We start from the raw sequence: 20,811 nt of genomic DNA, 5'->3' as shown, positions 1-20,811 counted from the left end.
TATAAAGATGCAAAAAAATACCTGGATAGTGCTTACATCTTAAATCAATTATTTGCACAAAATTTAAATCTTTTGAATAATCAATGAATAATCTTCACTGTTACAAGATCAAATGAATCCCCGAACATTTGGAATGTGCGGATGGTATCAGCCGTTAACTGACCCAGCAGGCATACAACCGACATTCAACGTTGAAATGTGGTTGAAATATTGTTGAAATGTGCTTGAAGTAATGTCTGTTGTTATTGTTGCTGTTTCAAAGTTAAAACAACAATAAAAAAACATTTAATGTTAAATGTTTTTGCAAACGTTAACATTTTAATGTTGAATAAGCATAATGTCCTCAACCTTCTGCCTTTTAAATTTTACATTTCATCACCATGCAATTTCAAACAACAGTTGGATGGAGGGATGAAAAAGTGGTTTTACTTTCATTTGCATTAATTTATAACTTAATAATTTATACTCAGCTTTACTACAGGGGTATAAGTTTAGTGTTAACACTCTGTTAACCATAGTTATAGCTACTTGTAGTAATCAAAGCTTTTTGATTGTATTTATATAGTTCCTACGTCTCAGAGATGTATATTTAGAGAGAGAATAAAAATAAAGTTGTTAATTTTTCATCATGGCATACGTTTTTTTCCCTCTTCCATACAGTTTTGTGTGCCTTTCACATATCTGTTTTTACAATCCCAATCTGTTCTGCATCTCTGGACCACATTAACCCCTCCACCCACCCCCCCAAGCAGCTTTTTCCTGGGCTACCAAAACTCTGAACATTTTCGGAATGGATTCTCTGAGGTTATCAGCAGCAGTAGGTCCCAACAGCATCAACAGCTTACAGCACTTCATAAGGAATGCCTTTAGACACAGGGCTGTCAGAGAATAGCCAGTTATCATTAATAAAACTTCAGCCTCGGCTAAGCGCTGAGGTCAGGCGAAAAAAAAAATAGGCATACTTTCAAGTTTCATTGGTTTGTTAACACTAGCTGCCCCTAATCAGAGACTGAATCTCTGCTCAATATTCCCTCGGCAAGCGGCTGAGCATTTCCTGTTGAGATTGTAAGCCTCTGTTTGGAATATGTACTTGCGTAGCGCTTTGCGTCTCCTTTTGTTTATGTCTGTGATGCACTTAACGTCAAATTTTCCTGCTGGGAGATCAGGCTGAGGAACAACGGGCAGGGAACGTCAATGCCATTTTATCTGTTTCTCACAAGAGATAAACGATCAGTGTGGAGATAGCATGTGTACAGAGATCAAAGGACGTTTTTAAACAGTTAAACAGGACTTCCAGACAGATCGGACCAATCCAGAGAAGATTATGTACTTTGGACATGCTAATTACCAACAAACAGTGTGCACTGCAGTGGATGAAGCAGTTCCAAGGATCCCAAGTCGCATATTATTAAGTGCGTTTACATGCTCATCATAATCCGAGTTTGTCAGTTATTTGATTAATGCGTTTACCGTATATTGTGCACTGTATTATAAGGCTCACTCTCAATGAAGGTCTATTTTCTGGTCTATTTTCATACATAAGGCGCAACAGATTATAAGGCACATTTTAAGTGACAATTATAAGGAACAAGGGTGTCCCACAATAATCTACATAGATTTCTCCGGGTGATTTCTCAGATTTATTTGTGTGAGAAAAGCGCTGCCATTTGTTTACAGTCATCTTAGACTTCCAATATTACTTTTAACAGCGCAGTTAGCAGCAGCGCTAGCTACGGTTATCAGCGCTTAGAGCTAGTAACCTGACAGCGCTACACTGAGTGTTCCGGTAAGCCAGGGTGCTGCTACCAGTTAGCTGTATGTCCCACATAGCTTGTTTTATCATGGTAAAAACAAAGACTACAGTTCGATATACTTGCCTCTGAATGGCAAAAGAGCTAGCGCTGCAGTTAGCAGCTAATGCTAATACCGTTTCAGCTGAAGAAACTCCACTGAAACTTTATAATGTTGTACTTTTAAGTGCGCATCATAGTGCAAAAATACAGTACATAAATTTGGGTAATCAGATCATAAAAAACCCTGAGATTAGTAGGCCAATAATCTGATATTCGCGTTCCAACAAGCCAAAATATATGGTACATCAGACAGAAGCATTCGAAATGTTTCAAAATGTTTTGTCACCATCTTTTGGACGCTGTGATAAACATTGCTTGCTCATTTCCAGTAACATGGTCTGTTTTCACATATGCACAGACTAAGAAATCCAAAAATAATCTAAGTGTACACATGGACTGAGAAATATGATTACTCAGCTAAAATCCAACAGTCTTTATAATATTTCTTCCTTAATATTACTTTAAGATCCTACCTAAGAAATCACAGTATGCTGTTTACTATATGATTGCCTGAATAATCAAATAACTACAACAAACTGTTTATAAATGGATGAATTACTGAGTGCATGTAAACACACTCATTAACATCCCTGGTTTCTCCACAAGTGATTTGCAATATAATTTCATTTCACCTTTATGTGAGAAATACTTTGTCACATACTTTGTCAAATTTACGAATATGAACTCATTGCCAGAGCTAAGGTATAAGGAGGAATGTTCTGAAAACGTACATACCTGATCTTTGTCTGGTTTGTCAGAGATGTCATTCATGCTGCTTGACGTCAAGTTCCGATGAGGAGTGGAGGGGCTACCTGAAGAAAATGAGCAGTCCCAGTAAGATTAAGTCAGTAATCTCAGGCACAAACATTTGGCAAAGAAATAAAAGAAAAGTTTGAAATAAGATAAAAGAGACAGAGGCTTATTCCACTCTGCATGCACAGTTTAGAGAGGTTCAGACACTAAAGAGAAGGCACATCTTGGGCCCTATCTTAAACCCTGCACATGGTGCACTGAGATGCTCATTGTTATCCTACACCTGATGAACAGTCTATTTTCACGCCTTGCATCTGTTTTACTTAATTAGGTGTGAGGAAGAAGTGAGGTATGTTCAGGTAAATTTCCACTGATCTGAACCATGATAACAGTCAAACGTTCATTCCTATCTTGGCAACATAGGTGCCAAAACCCACTAACCCACCTTAAATCAAGCTGTGCGGTGCACGGTTGACGACTTGCCTATAGATCGCTAAAATAGGACCCAATGTCATTTCAATGTCACTGCTAACTGTCCTATGACTTTTGCCATGTTCTGTGAAAGCTAAAGAGTGCTGCACTGGACTGTGAGGTATGTGTGTGGGGCCTCCTGCATTCAATGTGGCTGTTGCTTGTCTGTTTAAACAGACAATTGTAGCCAGATACAGTACCATCAGTTATAATTATTACTATCCACTGTGCATGTTAATGCCTCATTTGAAATGTCAGGGCCCTCTGGATTCTACGAATGAGGTGTGGAGCTATTTTTAGCCTGGATAACGGTGTAGAAAGCGATATATCGGCAGGGCCAAGAATATGCCCCATATCATCCAGTCTAAAGGGTGTTTGGACAAACGGAATACAATTGCTGGATCTCGGAAAGCTGCAGGAGAACGGAGGTGGGCTATTCAACAAAGGTTTGTACTACACCATATGACTACACCAACTTATGTTTTACTACACCATAAGTCCATTTTACACCGCAGTTCTCCTTTAACCATTAAAGCTACCTGAACCCAGAGGCAGAGTAAGGTGCCATGCTGCAGAGAGTACAGAGTAAATTAATAAAAGACAGAACAAAGGAAGAGTAATCCTGATTGCACTGTGGTAACATTTATAGATATCGCTAACACACAAAGGAAACTGCAGTAATGGCGTGGGTGTCAGTTTGATGCAGAAAAAAAGAAAAGAACAGGTATTTATTTATCTTACTACTTTAATTTCCCCAGGCTGATACTCTCAACATAACTTACTGATCAAAATCTTTATTAGATAAGGAGATGAGGTGAGTGATGGCATAAAATGACCTTGGGACCAAATTTCCCATGTGGCGAAGATAGCCACACTGCTTATGATTGCTGGTCATGAAGAGTGTTGCTTAAAGTTTTGTAAATTCTTTGGACTATATTTCTGAATTATTTTAACTAAAAACATCATCAGATTTAACACATCCTAAAAGTAGATAAAAAGAACACAGTTAACAAACGAGACAAAATTATACCACAGTTATTTCCGACCCTACAATGTGATTGGCTGAGAGGCGTTCTATGATTGCCATTATCAGCCGGTAATGCACTGTAACAGAAGCTCTCCATGTATTACTCTGCCAAACACAAGTAACCTAGTAACGATGCAGAGCTTACAAGCCAAATAGGGCAGCTAGAAACAGAGTAGCAAATAATACTATATATCTTGTGTATTATTGCTTAATTGTCAAATATTACATATTTGTGAGGGGCAAAAGTATGTGAACATTTGCCTTTAGTATCTGGTGTAATCAGCTTTTGTAGAAATACTTGTTATTCAGTTCTGCACACCAGCTTGTAGGAATTTTAGCCCATTCCTCCATACAGAACAGCCTCAACTCTGGAATGTTGGTGGGTTTTCTCACATGAACTGTTTGCTTCAGTGGCTTCCACAAGAATCTAATGATCTGATGATGCTTTAAATCATACTTATGCAGAAATATAGAAAATTCTAAAGCTTTTATAAACATTCAAGCACTGTTGTAACAGGGCCTTGATGTTCATTTGGAAGCAAACACGAATGGGACACACTGTACTGTAATGTTGAGAGAGGGTTTCTAAGCTGTAGTGGACTGAGCCATTACATGTTAAACTGAGATAGTGTTGATAGTAAAACACAATGGATGAGTCGTGCACATTAACACACATGGGAAATGGATTCTGGTTGGGGCTACAGTCACATGACTTACTAAGCCATCCCATGCTCGGACTTCCAGGGGCTTGCAGCTCCTCCTCAGAGGCTTGAGCTGTTAGGCAAGGCACTGAGGTCTCGAGCGGACTACGAGCTTTTAGTGGCAGAAGTAGCAGGATGAGGGAAGAAAAGAGTAAGGAGAAAGCAAAGCATTTAGGGAAGGCCCAAAAAGCCAAAGCAGTGGCGTTAAAAGAGTTAAAAGATTTTTTTTGTGAGAGATCATTAAAGATTAAAGGTGAAATATCTGAGGAAGTAGCTTGTTTGACACGCTAATCTATGAACTATAATGGTTTATAGGGTTTGGGGGGACATTAAAGCCTTACAGAGGTACTTTAAGTAGGACTACGCTTCTGAAACAGGTCAACTGTTTAATGAGGTTAAAGTATTCAAGCAATATAAGTTAATAACTGTAATATGTAACCCCATAAAGCTTTGCTTCACACGCCACAAAAGAAAACATTTATCAAGGGTGTGTACAGTTGTTATGATGTCTGCGCTTAATGCCGTTTGGTTGGTATCTGTAGAGATACTGCAGCTAATCAGTCAAATTTTATGGAATCCATGACCTTAAGTGTCGATATTAGTGCCATTACTTAATAACTAATAACTAATAAATGGTTTTAGATTAACCTGTTCACAACAATTTACTTCCTCAGCAACACAACATGAAACATCATATTGTATGAAATTTTACACACATAAATCCACACACACAGATATTTCATTAAGACAAATTAAAAGCAAACAACACATTTAGCACAAAGCAAGTTTTTCCAACAGTGTATCATGTTAAATAGGGTAATTAGTCAAGTGTAAATGCTTAGTTAAAGAATTGTTGTAGATGTAATGCTGTACTAAGCTTAAGGTTAGTAAATAGTTTTAGACTATATTACACTATTATATTGGTGTAACGTATTATAAATAACACTACCAGTCAAAAGTTTGGAATCACCGTCTCCTTCAAATTGAGTTTTCCTTTATTTATTTATTTATTTAATTTATTTCTTACACTGTAGATCAATAATAAAGACATTAAACAATCAAGGGGCACATAAACCTCTGGAAAAAATAAGAGACAACTTCAGTTTCTGAATCAGTTTCTGAATCAGGAGTGAAATAAAGTTATCCAAAAGCAATGTGTAAGACGGTGCAGAAGAAGGTGCATGAAAACTGTAATTACCAAGAACCAATTACCAAATATTGATTTATAAACTATTAAAACTTTATCAATATGAACTTGTTTTATTTGCATTATTTGAGGTCTGAGGTCAAACATATACCTTAATATATATATATATATATATATTAAAATCGTCAATATTACATTTACAATGTAAATAACACAAGATAAATGAGATACTAAATGAGATAATGCATTGAATGAGAAAAGGAGTGTCCAGACTTTTGACTGGTACTGTATATCAAGGTCACATGATTAGGCTATTAGTGAATAACAACAATAGGATGATTAACAGATCAAAACCGTAAATGAAACAAATGCAAATATAATATTTGCTATAAAATTAAAATAAAATAAATGTGGTTTCATTTATGGTGAGAGTTGAATAAATAAAGCAACACACCTTGTGCTGATTATGCTTAGTTATGTTGTTTTCACTGTTTCAAACTGTTGTTAGAACTGAAACTAGAATTATTATGGCTTCCAGTTTTAGAGTATTTATAAAATAACTTTTTGTCTGTAAAAGTGGTGTGTTCAAATACTAATTTATCTGTATTTTTAGGCACACCTCAAAATAGGACCAAATAAACGTATAAAGCCTGTTTTTAGACAATGTAAATATTCAACGAGGGGGGAAATATAAAAGAATAAAAAACTGCACCAAACTGGCACCTGTATTACCAGTATCCGTGTTGGTAAACAGCCTACTTGCACTTGACACCGTTTTGCCAATGTCAGCCAGGGTGCGCAGGTTGGATTTTTTGGTCTGATGACGATGCTTCCTCAGCAAGGTGAACAAGACCATATCCTTCAGGTCAGCCTTCAACAGACCATTCTCGATCTGACTGTCGATGATCATCTCTGAAAGACAAGGACAAAGGAGAAACAGAAAACACTTTGATTTTGTTTGTATGAACACATCAGCCATATTTCTGCCAGTTACAGCAGATCATGATGTTGAAATGTTGAACTTTGCTTTCTTTTTGTTATACTTTGACCCCTTTTCTACCTGATCACTTCATGCATCAGGGTTATAAACCAAGACTCAGTTAGAGGAACCCGTCCCCCGCGGGTAAACCCGCTTAGTACAAACAAATAACAGAACAAAAACAACAGAGAGATAATGTGGAGCTATAGCTAATATATATAAAAACTGTTTCTGAGTTATGAGTATAAGATGGACACATAGTCGTAAATAACTAGGTAAGCATGGGGTCTCTAAAGAGATGTGAAATTACTAAAAAGCTTTAGTGACAAATCATATTCTATTTTAGGACATCAAAGATGGAGATCTAATGAATTTCTGGTGTGTTCATATCTGGCAATTTTCTGGCAAGCTTCTATTTTTATAAAGAAGGTCAGGGGCCTGGGCCAGAGCATGTGAGACTGGGGCCCTCGGGCCTTTTATTCTGAATGGCCTAGTGCTTAATGGCTAAACCCTGCATTCAATTCCTGTTCAAAAGGAAGAAGAATGTTAGATTAACTACTGCAGATCTGCAATAGGGATCTTATATGTATTATGTATTAGATCATGCTATTGATCTTAAACATGCAAATTGTAAATAAAAAGACTACTCTAACTGGATTACATGCATGCCTTATACCCTGTCTCGCCTTTAGACATGTTCTGAATAATTTCCAGAATAATGCATTAGTTGTTTTTACCGGAAAGCATGAATAAGAACTTATTTTACAACATATAATACACAACCACAAATACTCCACTGCATTAGCAACGGTTTAACAAAGCTTTCTGAAGCAACATCCTGACCTTCCACTTACTGCGGCTCAAGTCAATATAAAGGAAATAAATGTAGAGGGAAAAAATAAAAGCCCTTTGCTTGCCCTGAATGGATGCACCCATCCGGAAAGCTGGGCTTGCAGTTGCAGTGGGGGCCGAACGCCGAGTGTATTAAATAGATCTATAAATACGTCCTGACATGGCAGTGGTTGCAAACCAACTAAATAGACAGCCTGTTAACCGTGACTGAGCGCGCATCATATCACCAGCAAAGCCTTAAGATGTATCTCAATCTCCCCCACACAAATGCACACACATAAAAAAGATGTCTGTGCTGTTCTGGATGGAGAAACCTGTGGTTTTTGAGTGGTGGTTTTAGTGTTTTTTAAGAGCTGTAATAGAAATCTACATGTTATACAGATGGCTGTATAATGAAAACTGACATTTTTTGAACCAAATATTCAACCAATCTGGTATGTATAGTCCTCTGTGTCAAAAAGATTATCCAAAAATGGCTGATGGAACAGCAGTATCTGCTTAAGTTTAATTAAATTGTGGTTTTGATATTGGTCCAGTGCTCCTTTGGTTAATTTAATATACTTGTATAACATTTAACTTAGGGGTGGTTGATGATATCATACAAAAATATATATTATATGTATTATGTTATGACATTTAAAGACATTTTCACAATGCATGATAATTATTGTATTATTTTATCATGCAACAAAATGCACCAGCAGCAGCAGACTCTTAAAAACTGCTATTTTAATAGTGATGTAAACTATGAAAACTCAAAGAAGGCAGTGTGAGATGCTTGTCCTGGATAAATAGGGTGGGTCTACTAAGTAAGTATGCCTGCAGTATATTGTTACTTATTGTTAAGTATTCACACATCCATCTGGTTAGTGCTATTATAACAAATTGGATCTTAAATGACAGAGCAGAGTCAGCGAATGCTGAAGCACATAGTGTGCAGAGGTTGTTGACTTTCTTCAGAATCAATCACTACAGACCCTTCAAACTTTATGTGGTCTTCAGATTACCTCAAGACCATAGAGAGCATAGAGAGTTTCATGGTATGGGTTTTTATATGGCCAAGCAGCTCCATCCAAGCCTCACATCACCAAAAGCAAGCCAGATGAGCAGATACTGGATTTTGGCAATATATTGTATCTGGTTCTGCCTCTGGTTTCTACTGCACTGACTTGGTTGCAAATTTGACAACATTTCAGACTTGCGCTTCATTTCTATAGAACAGAAAGGAATGAAATCACAGAGTTTGTGTTTTCTACAGCCATTGGTCCGCAAGGACTTGTGTGATCGAACATGTGATCATGATATGTTCTCCATTCAAATAAATAGACCTATTTACACATTTCAGTTGCACGCAGTTGCCCAAATTCATTATGATGCTGATAAAGGTACCACTTCAAAATAAGACTACCTTTATAAAGGGTTTATAAATGGTTTACAATTAGTTTATTAATGGTTACTATTAAGGTTGTAAAAATGCCTTAAAAATCATTAATAATCAGTTATAACACATACGCCGAAAGGGCAACAATGACCTGTTGTTGCCAAATAGTGAACCCACAGCAATTTATATTGTTGCCTTTTCTATGTATGTGTTATAACTGCTTATTAATGATTTTTAACTGTAAACCATTTATAAACCTATTACAAAGGTAGTCTTATTTTAAAGTGGTACCCTGATAAAATATTTCATATTGCCCACCTCCAGGTTACATCTCCAGTAGATGTTGCAAAGCTCATATACTCACCCACTATTTGTAGCAGAGAGTTGGCCTCCAGGTCAAGCAAGATGGTGCCTTTCTCTATACATGTCCTGAGTTCAAAGAGGCTGTGCAAGGAAAGGGTGGCTACGTGCGGTTTGCTCCATCGCTCCCCACCTTTTTCCACCTTTTCTTCAAACTTGATCCACCTGGAAAGATGCAAAAACAAAGAGGTTAATTGTGCTGTAGACCTAAAAGAAATGTAAAAGTTTCCCCAGTATGTAAGAAAGTTTTTTTTTGTATCAGTACTTGCTGTGATTCCCACTAATAAGAAATGTTTAATTAAACAATGTAAGAAATACTGCTCACTTTCAGCTTTCAGTCTGCTAGGAATCATGCAGATGCCTGGCTGACATTAATTTCCAGAGGAAACGATACACAGACACCAATATATTAAAAAAAACTATACGTATTTAGGTGTTTTCCGGTCCACAGGGGTATAAAATCCAGCACCTAGCTATGCACTGAACTCCAACGTGGTACTGTCTTATAGAATAACACGGTTACAACAAGCCGGTCAGTTCATTTTTCTTAGTTTCTTCTAGATATTCCTTCATCAGCTGTGAGTGGTATTTTTTACAAACGGAAGCATTTAGGAACCACAGCAACTCATCTGCAACGTGTCTGACCAGCTAAAGTTAAGTAAGGTCACTGGGTGAAGAAAAATGTCCAAGGCTTTGCTGACTCAACAACTACAGAGCTGCAAACATGGGACAGCTCCATATTAATGTCTATGGATTTTGAAAGCTCCTAAATGTAGTGATTCCTTCTAATGATGTAATGTTCCCATAAATTTAATACTTCTATAGTATAGATGTAATGCTTCTAATGATGTATTAAGCTGATTTCCTGATTTTGTGCATGTTTGTCACACTTAAATATTTTGGAACATCAAACCAATATAAATATTATTTAAAGACAACACAGGTAAACACAAAATGCTATTTTTAAATGTAGGGAGAAAAAAAATCCAAACCTTTATGGCCCTGTGTGAAAAAGTGATTGTCCCCTTGTTTAAACATACCGTCACTGTGGTTTCTGACACCTGAGTACACTGTCTCTAGCCATACCCAGGCCTGATCATTGCCACACCTGTTCTCAATCAAGACATCACTTGAAATTCAGGAACAATTGAGAAAGAATCAGTCTGGAAAGGGTTATAAAGCCAATTCCAAAGTTTGGGGAAAAAATAGCATTTTGTGTTCACCTGTGTTGTCTTTGACTAATATTTAAATTGGTTTGATGTTGAAACATTTAAGTGTGACAAACATGCAAAAAACAGGAAATCAGGAAGGGGCAATTTTTTCACACCACTGTATATGTAATGCCCCTGTAGATGTAATGCGTCTAAAGATGTAATGCTCCCCTTGACTTAATTCATCTATAGATGCAATGCTTCTACAGATAATGCTCCTATAGATGTAATGTGTGTGTCCCAATACTTTTGTCTACACAGTGTATATCCGCCATGAGTTCATCTTTAAATTGAATGAAAGGTGCTAACCACACTTTACATGGCCGGCTGTTTAAAGAGCTTTACTAAATTGCAGGTGTCTTAATGCTATTTTTCAAGCTAAACACACAGTGCAGACTGCCAAGTCAGTATAGAAAACTATACTTAAACAAAACCACTGCCTTCAAGTAAGCAGAAACCTACTGAACCCCACCAGCCACAACTTTTTTCCCTTTGCACTGCTTTATCCAATCAATTAATAAAGCACTGCTTTTTAGAGACACTTACAAGCAATTACAACTGCAGAACATCAATATAGCTCAATAGCATCAACAGCCAAACAGGCACATAGATCTGATCATTCTCTCAATAATATCATCAAATATAAAGTAAAGACACTAATCCTTTATTGTTGAAAATCCTTCAAGTGTTAATGTGCTGGTAAGTGCTGAGTAAGGACACTAAAGAGCTTTGCAGCTTAACATGCTCCTGCTTCACTCAGTGAAAGATCAAATCCCCTCAGATGAATGGAGCATGGGGGTGGAGGCCCATTTCTAAGAGGGCGTCACAACACCGTAATTGATGTGTGTTGAGACTCGTCTTTTGTCTGGGTCCAAACTTGTGTCTGTTTAAACAAGATCGAATCAATCATGAGGACTTTTACAGAGCAGAAGTCTGTACTGTAGTGCCTCTGTACTGTAGGATCACAGACTGTTAATGCAGATTTAGCTTATGTAACATGCAATGTTAGAATGTGACAAAAAGTTGTTTTTTAAACAGATAAGAGACAATTTTGACCTATTCGTCACAAACCCTTTAAAAGATGTGGAAAGTTCTTACAGCACTCTGCCCTTCACTTTAACTTAACTAATATACAGCTCTGGAAAAAATTACGGACATTATTTCTCCTAAATTCCAAATAAAATATTGTCATTTAGAGATAACAAACCTCAGACCTCAAATAATACAAAGAAAACAAGTTCATATTCATAAAGTTTTAGGAGATCAGAAACTAATATTTTGGTGGAATAACCCTGGTTTCTAATCACAATTTTTGTGCATCTTGGCATGTTATCCTCCACCAGTCTTACACTCTGCTTTTGGAAAACTTTTTTTGGAAATGCCACTCCTGGTGCAAAAAATTTAAGCAGTTAAGCTTGTATTGATGGCCTGTGGTCATCCACTTTCTCTTAATTACATTCCAGAAGTTTTTAATTTTGTAAAATAAAAATAACTCATTTTATTTGGTCTCTTATTTTTTCCAGAGCTGTATAGTGAACATCCTGGAACATCCTCTATAACAAACTGTTATGAAATGTTTTGGAAATTATTTGACATACTGTATATGTTACAGTATGTTTAGGATTTTAACATGAAAAATATATATATATATATATATATATATATATATATATATATATATATATATATATTTGTGTTTAATTATGTTTTGTGTCCCTTACAGTTATGTTGATAATATGCTGAATAATATTAATTAAAGATTATTGAAGAAACTGTGAATTATAAATGAAGTCTTCTTTTAGAAAAGCATATAATGTTCTTGCCTGCATGAGTGGTATAGCTTAGCATATTGGCACAGAGCAGTCCCTGGCACTGTGCCACAGGCGCTGGATGTTTTATTCATGAATTTGCCAGGGCTTTAAAAGTGCTGCTCTCCACAGTACATCCATCAAGTTGTGCTTTTTTCATGAGAAATTAATCTGCTCTTAATAATTTTACATTTAAAAATGTTTATTGTTCAAAATGTTCTTTAATAAATAGAAAATGTTTCTTATTTTGACATTTTGCCATTATTATATGTATAGTTAATGTTTTTTTATTCTTGCATCATAAATTAAATATATACATATATATGTATTAAATATCTATATGTATACATGTTTTACTCATTTAACACAAAAATTTAAACACTTGATCTGACTGAAATTCATTTTAAACTGATGTTAATTTTATACAAGATCTAATGCTATTCAATAGGCCCTGTACAAACATGGTAGCTCTTACCTGGCTGTCTCCTTCCATTCCATCTCCTGGCCGTCCACAGACAGAAGTTCATCCAACTCAGTGAAGAGCTGCGGAGGTGCTGGCCCATCATCCTCTTCACCCAGGATGAAACGAATGCGCTCAGCTGCCGGAGAAACTGTAAAAGGGAAAATACTGCGGGTCAGAGGTTGAGGGACACGACTGTGGACTTGTGTCTTGCCTTCTTCCGCTAAGCCATTAGGCCTGATCTCGGGTTTAGTCAGAGGAGCCAGCTCAGGTGGAGGGGGGATCTTCACTTCAGAAAGTTCACACTCTCCCTCTGTTTTCTCTTCCTCCTCGACCTCGCTTTTCTCCACATTATTGTTGTCAGACATGCTCCCTGGGTCGTTCTCCGACACGTCCATCTGAAAACTCCTTCAGAAAAGTAGAAAAGTTTTACTCCTCAGAGGCCTGGAGCTGACTAGGTGAGGATGGGTGAGAGAGATTGATGGAGGGATGGTCAGTTTCACAAGCCCTCCTTCAGCAACCAAGCAGCACTTAGACCTTCATTAGAGCAGTCCGAGTTGCCCACTGTCCTCTGTCCCACAGTATAATGCAGTGACAGCCAGGTAGCTAAAAAAAGGGGTCCCCCTGTCCCCTGACAGCAACGGCCCGCCCCTCTGTTGCTCCACCAGTAGCCCCTCACCATTGGTTGTCACCAAGCTCTGGCACTCTGCCCTTAGTGCCTCATTAACAATTAGGAAATGTTTCACAAACTGTTCATTCTTCACAAGAGGGCTTTGCTTTCCTTGTGCCTTGTCTTCTCATTTACATATTTGTCAGTCATCAGAGAAGTATATACTGCAAGAAGAGTATATTTATATAGACAATATTACTGCAGGATGCAATTTCAAGGAGCTGAGAGGTTTGTGAAGTGTGAGAGCTACTAACTTTAAACCAAAAAATACATGAAAAAAGGACAACTAAACAAGAAAACCTTATAAAAACTGCAGAGTGACTTGTCTAATCTCTATACAGCTAGAAAATAAAAAAGGATTATTAGGAAACAGATAATACTTACAGATAAAACACATTAATAAGAGACCACTTAAAATGATGAGTTTCTTCAAATTTATCAAATTGAAAACCTCTGGAATATAACCAAGAGGAAGAAGGATGATCGCACACCATTAAACCAAACTGAACTGCTTAAATGCATTACAAAATGTGATTACAAACCAGGGTTATTCCACTAAATATTGAATTCTGAACCCTTAAAACATTATGAATACGAACTTGTTTTCTTTGCATTATTTGAGGTCTGAAGGCTCTGCATTTTTTTGTTATTTCAGACATTTCCCATTTTCTGCAAATAAGTGCTCTAAATGACAATATATTTATTTGGAATTTGGAAGAAATGTTGTCAGTAGTTTATAGAATAAAACAAAAATGTTAATTTTACTCAAACATATACCTATAAATAGCAAAATCAGAGAAACTGATTCAGAAACTGATTTAGAAAATGGTCTCTTAATTACTCTCAGAGCTGTATTAGAAGGTTAGATTGGCAGCTGAAGAAACATTCCCAAAGGTTTAGGACTTAGCATTAAGACAGTGAAAAGTAATTCAAGTCCCTAAAAACAGTCCACAACTTTGTTCTCCTTAGTTTCCACTGAACTCAATTCAGCTAATTTGGTAGTTTGCTAGCTCTTGGTAACCTAACTCACACTTGTTTGGAGTTGAATAAAATTGAAAGCATCAAATCTGGAATCAGAAATCTTTGTCTGTATATAATGTTACTGACTGGGAGACTCAAAGACATATTACAATAGAACATAGCTCTGTACCACATAAGTTCACCATATAAAACAAAGTTATAAGACAAAGTTAAAGGTGCATCCCAACTGCATACTAATTAGTAATACTACTAACTAGATGTTTAGTATGAAAACTTGAGTATGTAGTGTATATAAAAGTGTCATGGTTAAGTATACTCCCCAATATTTACACTACTTTGTGCAAAGCCACTGTTTCCTCCCTCACTACAAGACAATGTCTTCAAGATCTGGCAGGACCATGGTCTCAAATTAGTTACTGAAGGGGTTTTCGGTTCTTTCCTATACAAGCTCCCTCGTTTTCACTTCTTTCACTATCTGCAAGTCCATGAATTTAGTAACTTCCCAAATCCATCACCTCAGTCATCCATAGACACACTTTTTTCATCTTTCCCTACTACTATGGAAGAGGTTGTATCTATATTCTATACCAATAATATTGAGTAATATTATCCCACAATGCAATGAGAAAAGTAGAGAGAGGAGCTAATCACATCTGGAACAACATAAAAAAAATAACGGCACATAGCAATGCAATTACATTGGCTATGGTAGCTGTAGAACTTACAGAGATGTATGATGGCAATACAATGTGTTATCGGTTTCTGATAGTACAGAACAGGTTAGTACATTAATATTTTGTTGGGATGAACTGTTTGGATTGCATCCACAAGTTTTACCAAATAATACTTTTTTACTGCGTAATCATATCCCAACTTCATGTTCAAGTCTTATTGTTAATAAAATAATAATGTTAATAAAAAGTTCAGTGTTCAATGCATTTTTTTTTAAATAATAGTTTTGTAATTGCTTGTTTTCTTTGAAAAGCAAGAAGAATATTGATTTGTGCAATTCAATTTATGCAATAGTGAAAAAATAGCACAATTCATTACAAATTACAAAATTACAAAATTCCATGTTAATTTCTTTGCATTCCAAATAGTTTGTGTACTAACCTGACAAAACACACACACTATTAAGATAAGTATATAGTCTATACCTTAGTATTTGTGTGTAGTATGCAATTGGGACACAGCCAAAGTATGCACTGTGAATATTTTCCAGTTTTTTAATTTTTGTCTTTTATGACAGTAGTTGCAAAATGTTTTAGCTTCCAAAAATGTTAATTTCTGTGCATTCATAATGTTTTGTGTTCTAACCTGTCAAACCCACACTATTAAGACTAGTATATGGTCTATACCTAAGTATTTGTGTGCAGTATCCAATTGGGATATAGCCAAAGTATGCCCTTTAAATATTTGCCAGTTTTGGACTTTTGTGAAAAAGTTTGATTTCAAAAGTTAAATTTTTGCAGAAGTTGCAAAATGAACTGAATCTAATTTTGTCAGACCATTTACTCTTCACCAACCTGCTGGACACAGTTCAACTAAAACAAATCATGCTTTTCATGAGTACATTTGATGCTTGTTTCAGATAAAGAGCATCCCAAACAATGCATAATGTATAAACCCATAGAGTGGGTTGTCTCCAATAAAGCATAACCCAATTTGCAGCTGATTACACAACATAAACCTCCTCATCATCTTTCAGCTCACACTAACAAGACAACAGAACTGGTAAGGCTTTTTTGTATGCTGTCAAATCATGGGTAATGTGATGCCCTCAGTCACCTCATTAAAGACTTTGTGGACTCCGAAGCAGCCATAGGAGGTCAGCTGATGGGCAGAAAACTTTGGGATGATATTGCAAAGCCAAGATCACAACAGCTGAGAGTAGAAGGAACAGCCTTTCACAGCAAAACTCATTTGGCTTACTGAGTGGTCCCCACTCACTTCGAACACTGTGACCCTGAGCTGCATACAGACTACGCTGCTGTTGCTGATGTGCTAAGCCTTGGAAAGTCCATGCCTCACACAGTTGCTAAGTGAGGCTCAGATTGGAGAGACGGGCCGAGAGAGAGGGAGGAAAGGGAGATGAGAGGGAGAGGGAGTTCAACATGGGCGAGTGAGCAGGGAGAGCAAGCACGAAAAGGAGAGATGGAAATGAAAATCACATCGTTCAAACGGGTTTCAAAGCTGTGGGCTCAGTCGCCAAGAGCCACAGGCCTGCACAAAGGGGACTTTGTCCCCGAAACAGGGGGCTCATGGGAAACACAAGGGGTGGGGGGAATGCCCAGTGCCCGAAAAGGGACTTAGTGGAACTGCCACTCCAAGCTGGAGAGTCTCTTTCTCATTAACACTGCTCTGCTACACAAATTTGCTCGTACAGTGCACAGTATACAGTAAGCGTAGCCACATTCTTCAGTGGACAGTGCTTCTGCTGAAATTGATAGAAAACCTGAGAAAACTTGTGTTATTAAATATTGCATATCTAATCAGTACTATAGTGATGAGAAGTTCTAAACTTGCCTGCAATCAATGAGTTCTCACTTGCTACAGCTTTGCTTCACTTAATGACATGCCTAAAGTCACTGAATAACAGTGTTATGTTGATGAACTTGAACCTGATAATGAAATATTACACCAGGGGATGGCATAGGAATGCCCATACCTGCGTAAGGCCAATATATCCTTACAAGGTGATGTGAATTATTGTGAATTATTGTGAGTTTAAGCAAAGCCTGATAGTGGGTTTTCTAGTGGTTTCAAATGTATGAGATGAGTACAATTATTTCCTTTAACATTTCTAAAAGTCATTACCATCGACAGTAGACAGTGCAGTGGTGCTAATCATTGTGACCAGCATCATCTGTGGTGTCACATTAAAGTCAAAAGTTGAGGTCGCAAAACACCAAGTGAAAAAATTTACCTGCGAGTTTTAACATTTTGCACAAAGCTCTCAAGCTTATTTTTTCTCCTTTTCAAGTATTTTTTTCTTTTCAAATTTACAATTCTCCTTGTGTGCTATGTATCTTTCTGTCTTGAAGCTGGTATTTAAATTATATGTGTTAGAGAGCTAAGTATTCCTTTAATTTAATTAACCAACAGTCCAGAACTTAATATCCCGTTAGCACAGGATCATTATTTCACAGCGCTGAAGCCGGGTTAACAGTGCTGGAGAGCAGCTCGTTTCACTGTATTGAAGCCGGGCTAACAGTGAAGGAGAGCGGATCATTTCACAATGCTGAAGCCAGGTTGAAGACAGAAAGACAGAGCAAGGCAGTCAACAGAAACGTGTAATTCTGAATTATTACTATTATTATTTAGATAAACCCAAAGTTCGGATTTTAGAATAGCTAGCTAACTCTCTTGCTGTCCTTCTTTCTTGCTCTCCTCTGTTTTTGCTTCTGAAGCAAGCTTTTTGTAATAAGTGGTCAATGACAAAACCTAGAGATCTCAGCCAATAGTATTCGCTGATGGAGATGACCCTGACCCCGCCCCTAATCTGTAAAAAACACCCCTATCTACACTCACGCGCAAATACTTAACTTGAGCAAAAAGTGCAGCTAAGGGCAATGCTCATAGCACGCGAGGACAACTGTGAATTCAAGAAGAAAAAAAAAACACTTGAAAAGGAGAAAAACAAAGCTTGAGAGCAATATTTTTTCCAGTGCACACACAACTTCTTTTTTTGTGCTCACGAATTTCACCGTTAGGCTTGCCAGAGGGAAATTTACACGTGCAAAATGTTAAAACTCAAAGGTAATTTTTTTATCTGGTGTTTTTGCGCCCCAGACTTTTGACATTGATCCTCCATAATGTGGAAATCAAGAAAAATGGCAACATCAGATGCCTAACCAAAACTACTGTCAATCAATGATGGCTACTATCTTTCACTATCTAGTGAAATTCCCAGTAACAATGCTGATTGGATGCTAGGTTGAGTTAATTCTTTTTCATGTGCACGGCAAACACAAAACCATGTTCTCCAATAACCTTATCCTATGCTGTGTAGGATAATCCAGTGTGTAAGGTATGCTCTGGATGTATGAAAACCTTTTATGTAAATGTTTGTTCTATCCCTTACTGAGAATGGTGGGCTTTCTTCTTCTCTCACTGAAAAGGTGTGGACGCAGCCACGTAAATACAGGGTTGTCTGCGCTACATGCACAGCTTACTCACCTACTCGCTGCAATATTTTGAGACAGCATGATCATACAAAAAAGCAAAACCTGCCCAAACCCATGACTACAAATCAGGAAGATCAAATAATCTGGCTTTAATATATGGAGAGGTAGTCAAATATTATATTGGTAGATGGTTGTAGTGCCTTGCAAAAATATGCATACCCCTTGGGAGACACTGTGTCACTTAACAACCACAAACCCTGATATATTTTATTGAGATTTTAAGTGATAAAAAAACACAAAGTAGCACATAAGTGTGAAGTGGAACAAAAACAATGCATGGTTTTCAAATTTTTAATAAAATATAAATCTATAAAATGTGACCTCCCCCTATATCAATACTTCAATCATTCTATCAATAGTGTCATCTTTCGCTGCAATTACAGCTGCAAGTCTTTTCGGGTTTGTCTCTACCAGGTTCGTGCATCTAGAGACTGAGATTTTTGAACATTCTTCTTTGTAAAAAAGATCAAATTCACCCAGGTTGGATGGAGAGCGTCTGTAAACAGCAATTTTCATGTCTTGCCACAAAAGCGCAGTGAGATTTAGGTCAGGATTGACTGGGCCATTCTAACACATGAATATTCTTTGATCTAAACTATTTCACTGTAGCTCTGGCTGTATGTTTAGGGTCATTGTCTTGCTGGAAGGAGAATCTTTTGCAGCCTCCAACAGGTTTTCTTCTTGGATTCCCTGTATTTATCTCCATTCATCTTTCCATTAACTCTGAAGAAATGCATTCAAGATGCTACCACCACCATGTTTTCACATGAGAAGTGATACTTTCTGCCACACATAGCGAATTGCATTTAGGCTATAAAATTCAACTGGCAATTGATTGCACTGAATTTCATTTAGGAGTTTTTAGGGCAAAGGGGGATGAATGCGTTTGAATGTCACACTTTTTTAGATTTTTATTAAATTAAAAATTTGAATCAATTTAGTTTCACTCCACAATTATCTGCTGCTTTGTTGTTGGTCTATCACGTAATATTATGAGAAATCTAACATAAAGTATCTCAGCAGGCAACAAACTAGCCATTACCCCTCAGAATACTGGTGCTCATGTTTATCCATCATTTCAGCTCCCATAAATGTTTCAGTTTGAGATTTCCTTTGGAACTATCTTCATGTTAAAAAGTAGAGGAAAGATGTATTTACATTAGTGGCTTAAACTCTGTACATCTGTCTGCTGGAAGCAAACAGGTCAAGGACACTGGCTTTGTATCTTCTCCTGGCAACGAACACTGGCTGGAAGCACCCGATTAGCCACATATCAAGACACAAAGAAGACTTGAAATTCACTTCCGATAGTAGTCCACACTCACTGATTGCATTGTGAGGAGCTGAAGATTAAGAAAAAGGGAGCAAATAAAAATAGTAACTGTACTGTCTGAAAATGCTAACTCATTGTAAATCCATAGCTCATTTTAAATTTTCGTAGCAATGGACAAAACAATCCTTCTTAATGCAAGTGTTGCATTTTGGCAGCTGTGGAATTTTCAACATTATCAACTCAAATACAGGGTGTAATCCTTGTCATTTCTTAGGTTTTTCAAGATTTATGCAACTTGGTATCAGTAAACTACAGAAAACCACTTCATATATTTGCTTAGTATATATTTTATGGTCAAAAACACTGATTTAGGAAAGCCCATTTCAGATTCTGTCCTGGGTCTTTTTTTGTGGAAAGCACTATATAGACATTCTGATGCACTTGTGGACCTACCAAGTTGTAGAACAGGGATAAAAGGAGCAATCTGAAATTCATTTGAGGTGTCACATGCCTGTGATCAGTGGCTTTTGTCCTTTGTTTGAAGCACAATGATGCTTCATTCAGATTGTTTTTTCGGCGCATGCCCACCCCAGCCACCACTTACTCACTTCCTAACAATGACAAATACTCATACTCTGTCTGTGCGGATTATACTGTAAAATGTTTGACTCTTGGGTGGCTACTGTGCTTGACCTCT

The 20,811-nt window shown here is 37.1% G+C and overlaps 1 protein-coding gene across 8 annotated transcripts in view; it reads right to left on the bottom strand.

Moving 5' to 3' along the window:
• The window catches only part of slc4a4a (solute carrier family 4 member 4a), a 77,800-nt gene that overhangs the window by 30,970 nt on the left and 26,019 nt on the right, over positions 1-20,811 (bottom strand). For 2 of the 8 annotated variants that reach the window (XM_049470391.1, XM_049470392.1), the window contains exons 4-7: positions 13,019-13,154; positions 9,529-9,689; positions 6,685-6,864; positions 2,589-2,665 (exon numbers count right to left, since the gene is read on the bottom strand). In XM_049470391.1, the coding sequence (XP_049326348.1) occupies positions 2,589-2,665; positions 6,685-6,864; positions 9,529-9,689; positions 13,019-13,154 (554 nt within the window). Of the gene's footprint in view, positions 1-2,588; positions 2,666-4,821; positions 4,918-6,675; positions 6,865-9,528; positions 9,690-13,018; positions 13,595-20,811 lie in introns of those variants that run through there. The other 6 variants (XM_007257707.4, XM_007257709.4, XM_007257705.4 and 3 more) reach the window with 5 other exon arrangements.

The sequence above is a fragment of the Astyanax mexicanus genome, chromosome 22, assembly GCF_023375975.1.
Source record: "Astyanax mexicanus isolate ESR-SI-001 chromosome 22, AstMex3_surface, whole genome shotgun sequence".
Classification (NCBI taxonomy): domain Eukaryota; kingdom Metazoa; phylum Chordata; class Actinopteri; order Characiformes; family Acestrorhamphidae; genus Astyanax; species Astyanax mexicanus.
The sequence above is the reverse complement of the archived record's forward strand: the minus strand, read 5'-3'. Positions and strand labels throughout refer to the sequence as shown.